At 45.2% G+C, this 8,246-nt stretch overlaps 1 protein-coding gene across 1 annotated transcript; it reads right to left on the bottom strand.

The window, feature by feature from the left end:
* Positions 1 to 1,216: 1,216 nt before the first annotated feature.
* TREML1 (triggering receptor expressed on myeloid cells like 1) lies at positions 1,217 to 5,601 on the bottom strand. The gene is made up of 6 exons (XM_077161739.1): positions 5,530 to 5,601; positions 5,009 to 5,341; positions 3,234 to 3,336; positions 2,769 to 2,854; positions 2,202 to 2,254; positions 1,217 to 1,857 (listed from the first exon to the last, which is right to left on the bottom strand). The coding sequence occupies exons 1-6, from the start codon at positions 5,591 to 5,593 to the stop codon at positions 1,567 to 1,569; spliced, it is 930 nt and encodes a 309-aa protein (XP_077017854.1). The 5' UTR covers positions 5,594 to 5,601; the 3' UTR covers positions 1,217 to 1,566.
* Between the last annotated feature and the right edge of the window lie 2,645 nt (positions 5,602 to 8,246).

Here is an 8,246-nt window from a genome sequence, read left to right on the forward strand (position 1 = left end):
TTTATTTCCTCTTCCTCTCTTTTCTCTGTCAGTCAATTGATTATGCTATCTTCCTTCATATTTTCTTTTGCCCTATTAAATATACTTTACTTCTATCAGGTTCCAAGAAGTTCCAAGTACATTCAGACCTGAGTAAGTTTTTTCAAGAGAGTTCTTTTTAGACTATTGTACACTTCTACACTTCCCACCCTCTCCAACTAGTCATCTGTACCATGGTGAATTGATTTTTGAGCAGCCTGAGAGCTACTACCTCCACAGAAGCCAAACATTGTTTCTGTCAGAGCCTGAGGTTCTATCAGAGGAAACTCCCTAAAAATAGAATCACTATGCTTATCTAGCTTGGAGCCCAGGGCACAGCCCATGTTCTGTCTCCTGAGGTGCCTTGGCCAAGCTTGGGGCCCCTCCAGATTAAGAAAACCTCTTTGTACCTGGCTTCCCCTGATTATAATAAGACTGGATTTCTGAGCACCTCATCCCCTCCACTTAAGTCTCCCTTCACAATATGTTCAAATATTTTCAAGTTGAATGGTTTCAGAAGAAATCCTGGTGGGGACTTAAGAGTTCATCCCACCCCCCCCACCCCAGCCTGGACTAGCTTTCATTTATACTTAACCATGGTCACCCCCTTACCATGCATCCCCTTCTACTCACTTCTATCTGCATACCTTTTTTTTTGTACTGGGCTTTTCCCAGGCTCCAGAGTTCAGGCCAAAGGGAACAGTGATGCCAGGTGGTCACCCAGTTGAAAAAGCCAGCTCTGATACAACTGATGTCCTTAAAAGTTTTTTTTTTTTGGATCTCTTTTGTCTTTTTCAGTTTCTGTCCTTACTCCTATTTCTTTTCAGCCCCATCTCAAATGCCCAATTTGTCCTGGGTCTCCTTTAACTTGTCATCACACTCCCCCACCATCACAAGATATTAGGATGTCATTTGTTCACAAGGTATAGAGCAGATAGTTGAAGATTTTTCATTTTTTTTTCTTTTTTACATGGGCAGGCACCGGGAATCGAACCCGGGTCCTCGGGCATGGCAGACAAGCACTCTTACCTGCTGAGCCACCATGGCCCGCCCTGAAGATTTTTCTAGACCCAAACAAATGAAACTACTTCAGACATCATGAGAGAGGCAAGAAATACTTTCTGAAGAATCTTCCTTGGTGCCCTTTGGGTTAAATTGCATTGCAATATTCTGAGTTGGGAATAAAACCTTCCCCACTGTCAGGACAAGCAATGTATCATGCAGCACAAACTCTGGCCCAGTCTTTCCAGTCCATAGCCATGTAATTGGTCAAACTTGAGCCTCTTTCCTTACCCCTCAAACATCAAGAACTCACACATCATCATCATTTGGGTTTATTTAGACCAGTGGTGTAATTGTAGAGGAACCAGCATGGGGGCACTTCCCCAAGACATCCCAATTGTATTTGAGCATTACTTTCCTGATCAGTAATGTCAGGACATCAGATGGGATCCTAAAGTTCCTAGGTTCTCTGGTACCCTAAGGATCTAAGGCATGAACTATATGGATGGGTGCACAGAATCCCCAGGGATGGTCTCTGTGAACAGCTTAGCAAGGTAGAGTCTGGCTATTAGGTGGATCCTGGACTGGTTCACAGGAGGCCCCTTTACCCTCGTCCCCTCTGGGAAAAACAGCTGTGGCAAATGTCACAGGCTCAGAGCAGCTCAGGACCCTAGGAGATGAGGGTGGGGGGTTTTCTGATGAGGGATCAAGAGGTAGATTGGTATAGATGGTATTGTCAAAGAAGGATGGCAAGTTGAACCTAGCATATGGTACATTCGATGGCAAATCAGCAGCTAGTCCAGAGCCACTAATGTGGCAACCCACTGAGGAAGGGTCCTATAACAAAAGCAGGCAAATTAGGAAAAGAAGGAACACCTCCCTGTGCTCAATTCCCTTTGGTGGGAAACATGGGACCATACTGGATCTGTCTCTCTCAAACTTGAGTCTGTCAGTGGCTATGTGGGCTTTACTAGGCTCCCTTTGAAGATTTTTGAGCACCAAGATTTTCCCCCAAGTTTAGGAAAGTGGGAGGCCTAAATTTCTAGCATTTAGTAAGAAGGTTTAAGCCCTGAATGGGTCTCAGTCCTTTCTCTAACCTATCATGGGACCTGTCAGTGAATGGTACAGATAGATGGAGGGTCTGGGTCATTTGGTGCTTGGGGTCTGCAGAGGCCTCTTACCGTTCCTGAAACTCTGCTACTCTGGAATTGGCCACAGACATCAAGCCTGTTCCCTGGCAGGACAGAAGACAAGCAGCAGTCTGTTTCCTGTGCTGGCTCAGAGTGCATCCTTTCACTCCCTTCAGAATCCTTTGTTTTCTAGTCCAGCCTGACCTTCCACCACTCCCACCACCAAATCTTTATCCCCTCAGTCCCCTCAGTCTCCCCAACCCTCCCAGCCTCCCCTAGCTTTCCCCACCCACTTATTGCCTCCACAGCTTCCTTCAATCTGCCTCAATACTCAGCCTACCTCCCTAAACCCTGTCCCCCACCTCCTCCAGTCACCTTTCCTCCAGTTTCACTGCCCCATTTTTTCCAATGTTTGTCTTTCCCCAGACCTGCTCCCACTGAATCTCATCTCCCCTCCATTCCTTAGCCATGTGGCTTCTGGGGTCTGAGGGCCTTTACTATAACCCAGACAATGCTATTTGTAGGGGGAACAGATCTAGACTCCTGGCTTAGTCTGTAAAACTAATTGATACAGGACCAGTGCGCCCAGCTGTGATAAATGGAGAAACAGCTACCTACCTTTCCTTTTGGCCATCACAGCAAACAGCACTGCTGCCACCACCAGCAGGCACAGTAGGAGCACAGCACCCCAGATCAATGGGATGCTGAGGAACAGAAAGGGATAGATAGGCATGCTTAGCCCTGAACCCTGCAGGCTGCTTGTTAGGAGCCCTGGGGAGATGGCAGAGGTTCACATTCTTGGCGACAGATGGTTGGAAGATTTTTGGAATGGAACAGGGAGGGCAGACTCAGCCAGAACAGGAGACACATTATCAAAGTTTCCAGGCTGAAGACCCACCAGGAGGGAGCATTGTTGATCTGAGGTGAGGTATGTCTGTCTGCCTAATCAGAAGTTCCCTAGGGATGGGAGGAATGATAAAGTTTCCCTTTTGATTTAGTCGGGGGCTAAATGATTTAGTCTGGGGCTCTTAAGTCATATTTTCACCACCCTTCTCCTGGCCACCCAAATCCAGTTCTCAGTACCTCTTTTCATCCTGGATGGGTTCTAAAAGGCTAGCACTGCCTTCAGGGTCTGAGGAAGGATCATCAGCCAAATTGCCAGTCTTCTTGGTCTTCAGATCAGGAGCTGAGTCAGGAGGAAGCACTTAATGAGCTTCCTTTACCCATTATAGGAACCCATTGTATATATGTTCCTATAATGGGTATCCTATAATACCCATTATAGGAACCTCTTGGAGTTTGAGGGACGGGAAACGTGGAGCTTAGGAAGAGAGGTTCTGAGTAAGAAGCACAAAGAAGAGGAAGCTTGGAGTATTCCTAAGAGTCCTCTCATTCTGAGAGCCAGTGCACAGTCCTGGCTCTTGATGTCTTTACCTAGTTGTGAAAATATCCATTTTCCCCTCTACCTTCTTGCCTCCTTCCCTTCCCCTGCATTTCTTCTTCACCTGTGCTACCCCACACCTCTTTGGTCTTAGGCTATTCTGACTATGTAGAAACACTGTCTGAATTATCTGTGCCCACCTCCCCTTCCTATCTCAGAACAGGTTTCTTCAGCTCTTATTCCCAGTCATTAGCCTCAAAAGGGACTTCTGCATAGCTGGCTAAGCCTCTCCACATACCTGTAACTCTGTGACCCTACCTATAGGTTGGCTGAGCCCCATATTGAGCTCTGACCTCAGAGGATTTAAAGAACTCTGAGTCAGCCCTAATGTGATGCAACCCAGTTGAACCTTACTAAAAGCCTTGCTTGGTCCCTGAGACTCAGTTTTGTGACAGGGCATCTGTCATTCCTACAATGTACTTGACTCCTGGCTGCAGGATTCAGGGTTTGTGTCTCTATTTGGGCTATGTAGCCAGTCCCTCCAGACCCTCTGGATGGTCTCCTTGACTTATTCTTGAGACATTCACCATTTTTAGCCTTCACCCCATACCAAAGCAGGAACTGGAGATACTGTGGCCCAAATCTCACTGCACATGTCCTGCACTTCTGGTGCCTATTTGGCCACCTTGGACAAACCTCTCTGAAGCTAAATGCTTGCTTGAGCTACTGCCCACAGCTTCCCTGGACACCATGCCCCACCTGCCTGCCAGAACATCCATCATCTATAGCCGGATGCTATAGCCAACAAAACCACCTGCTTTGTTGCAGTGGGTGGAGGACTCCAGGTACCTGCCTCACTGCCCCCTTTTCTTCTGAAAATGAAACCTATAAAAATATTTTCTATACTGAAAATAGGGTTGCAAATATTGGCTTAAATATTGCTGACACATTTTCCAGTTTTTAAGACTGAGTATGTTTAAGTAGCTGAGGAATTGAATGTACCCTGCCGGGGGGGTGAGGCAAATACTAGATGCTCAGTGAAGACTTATAACATTAAATAGCATAAAAATTCAGCAACTTGACATCAAACCCATTATTATAGAAGTAAAAAACTAGAAGCTATAAAAATAGTTCCAGTTTATATGCCTGAATTGAACTTTGTTTAAAATATTTCTAGATAAAAACCAGTACTAATTTGAAAATGTTGACAAAGAGGACAAGGCCATTTTGGGTGGGGAGGGGGAATGGGCCTTCCTGTGGGAAACCAACTTATATTGGAGGGGAAAGGAGACTACTGTTTGGCTGATTTATCTCAAATTTCCCAACCAGTATGGTTTCCGTTCCCTGCAGAGATGGGGAAAGGATGTCTCCTCCCAGTTCCTCCACCCCCTAGGGACCCAAGAGCCATCCGGCAATGGCCGGGATGTGGGTGGGGTGAGGAGAGAGGTGGAGCAGGAGGTGGTCCAGGATAGCTTACCTGGAGAGTATACTTGCAGAGCGACTCTGTGCAGGGTCTGGGGCCCCATGGCTCCCTGCACCACGCAGCCATACTCCCCAGCATCCTCCTTCTGCAGGGTTACCATTTCCACTTGGAGCAGGCCTCCACCTAGGTCAGTGAGAAAAGTCCGCCCACCCTCTGGGGCTCTGCGATCCACCCCTGAAGATACCAGGGTTTGGCACTCCTCAGGCAAGAACCGGCACCACACCTTCCGAGCCTTGACATCCTGGAGTCGGTAGTGGCACTGCACCACGATGGAGCCCCCCACAGGCACCTCTAGCACCTCAGGGAGGCTACCAGCTGAACCCTGGCCTAGGGGAGGAAAGGGGATGGGAATGTTGGGCAGGAGTTGGGGCCACCTCCCAGCCCACCCTTAGCAGAGAGGCACTGGGACCTAGAGATTCACCTTCTGGGTGGGTGACATCCAGCATAATGCCAATTATTCCTAGGCATGGGGATGAGTATATGGGGCCTGGGGTGCAGCTCTTTCCGAACCTTACCTGCTAGACCCAGGAGTAGCAGCAGGAGCAGGTTGAAGCCCATGGCTGGGCGGAGAGGTTTCATCTCTGGGGCTTGCTTGGGCAGTGACACAGCACTCCCCCAAGGGCAGGAAACATCTGCCTAGACAGTCACGTGGGCCTCTCAGCGACCATGGGGCGGGTAAGCTGGGACTGATGGGCACCTCCATGTGTGAAGATAAGGAGCCACTTCTAAACCCTGGTCTGCTCAGTGCTCTGAAACTGACCCTGGGAGTAGGGAGTTGGGCAAGGCAGAGTGGAAGGCCTGAAGAAAGGCTTGAAGACTTGGGGCTGAAGCCCAGCTAAGAGAAGAGGATTGTGGCAACTGGTTAGCAATAGAGAAGATGCTCTTCAGAATCTTCCAAATAGAGGATGAAGAGCTGTAAACAGGGAGGCAAAGTGCCCTAGCCATGGTGCAAAGCCATTCTTACTCCAAATTTTTTCTGGCCCTCCCCAACAAACTTTTAGGAAATTGGCTTTCTCCCGGCTGTTCAACCTCACAACTGGAAGTTACACCTTGGTGATATGCCCTGGACTGGGTATTTTTTTCATTTATCATGCTTAGGCACTCTCTCTGCCCTTTCAGTCTGGATCCACATTCTTCAGTTCTGAAATACATATTTCTGAAAAATGTATTTATTTGATAATTGTGGTTCCATTTGGTTTTTTTCTCATCTGTTTTCTGGGCCACCTTAATTAATTGGCTATTGACCTCATCTCAATTCCATATATTTTAATATTAGTTCATATATTTCTTATATCTCTATCATTTTCCATCTTTCTATTTTGTCTTGCTGAAAAAATTCCTCATCCTTTTCTTCCAACTTTATTGTCTTTTTAAAATGTATTCTTTAATATTTTTAATTGACAAGATCTCTTTCTTATTCTCCACTTATTCTTCAAATATTTCTTTCTTATAGCCCTCTATTTTTGTTTCATGAATATGTTATCTTCTTTGTTGGGAGACAGTTCCTCATGAATATTTTCAAACTTCTACATGGTCTGGGCCTTCTGAGCAAAAAACACTGACCAAGCTTTGTTCAAAGACAACTGAAAGGTAAACCTGCCCTGGAGGGTAGGTAAAGAGAGCATATTGCTCCAGAAATTTGCTTACACCCTTCCCCATACCCTTCCCTTGGAGGAGACTTTTTATAAAGGTCTCTCTTTCTTCAGAGGAGAGGTCAGGCACCCTATGTAAGGTCCAAGTCTCATAATTTTGGGGTTCCCCTCTTGTGATGCAGCCCACTACCTGTACAGGCAACATCATATCACTCTATGGGAAAGTGGGGTATGGGAAGCCAACACAAATTGTGACTAATACACTGTCTGTGTTTTAACCCAGGGGTGTAGTGTCTTCTACCACTTCTGTGGTAGGCTAATTTATTAGCTTGCATATAGGGTAAAACTCAGGCTTGTCAGTTTCTAAATTAATATTTTATTCTCTAAGTATTTCTTATTCTTTAAATATTTCATTTCATGAATATACCCCATCTTCTCCTTTCTCATTCAAATTAAAATTTTTTTTCTTCCTTCAGTGTCCCTCTTCCCTCCAAATATGTGTGTGTGTATGCATTTGTATGTGTAGGTATACATATGTATATATAGTTATATACATATATATGTTATACATATATGAAATTATACACACATATATGTAGTTATACACATATATATTTGTTCTGATATATTTTTCTAGTCATAAGTTTTCCTTGGGTGCCTCTTGAGTCTTGGCTGCCCATTTATTTTTTAGAGTCAAGAGCTTAGAAGCTCTGTCTATGCTGAGGAGTCTTGTTGACTGATAGACTTCACCATAGGGTGATCAGGTGAGGTCTTGGCCATTTTGGAGGTTGGGCTGTGGAACCCCCATATGTTACCATCTATAAATCATTTTTTCTGGGTTGGTAAATTTCTCCTCTAGTTTCCTGCCTGGTGGAAAGGTGGTTCAGTTTGGCCTCATCTTAATAGGATCTTCAAAGATCCTATTTACAGATGAGTTCACATCCACAGGACAGGGGTTAGGACTTTAACATGTCTTTGTGGGAAATGTGATTCAATCCATAACAATACCACAGTTAATTTTACCAACTCTGGGGTCCTTTCCAGTCTTTTCTACTATAGATAATGGAATTGTTGTCCATGCTATCATTTTAATCATGTCTGAGTATATCTGCAGGACAAATTCCTAGAAATGGAATAGCTGGGGTGGAGGGTATGGACTGTTTGCAATTTTGATAGATATCAACAATGCGGGTAAAACGTCTTTGTTTCATCCATACGCTCCCCAGCATGGTGCATTATCTAACTTTCTATGTTTCCACATCTGATAGGAGAACAATTATATTTCAGTGTAGTTTTCATTTACACTTTATCATATTCTAAGTGAAATGATTATCTTTTACTATATTTTTGAGTCATTTATTTTTCTTCTTTAGTGAACTGTATCATTGCCTCATCTTCCTCTGTTGCTCTTCTGGAGCTATGACCTCTTTACTCTAGACCAGTGGTTCTCAGCCTTGATAGCATATTAGAATTCTGGGGGTGGGGTGGGGGTGGGGAGAGCAGTTAACGAATTCTGTAACCCAAATGTTTTAAATCAGAATCTCTGGGGAGTGGGGCCCAGGCATTAGAACTTCTTAAAACTCCCAAGGATTTCAATGAGTAGCCAAAGTTGACAGATACTCCTCTAGGCTCTGTCTGCC

The sequence above is a fragment of the Tamandua tetradactyla genome, chromosome 5 (genome assembly GCF_023851605.1).
Source record: "Tamandua tetradactyla isolate mTamTet1 chromosome 5, mTamTet1.pri, whole genome shotgun sequence".
Classification (NCBI taxonomy): Eukaryota; Metazoa; Chordata; class Mammalia; order Pilosa; family Myrmecophagidae; genus Tamandua; species Tamandua tetradactyla.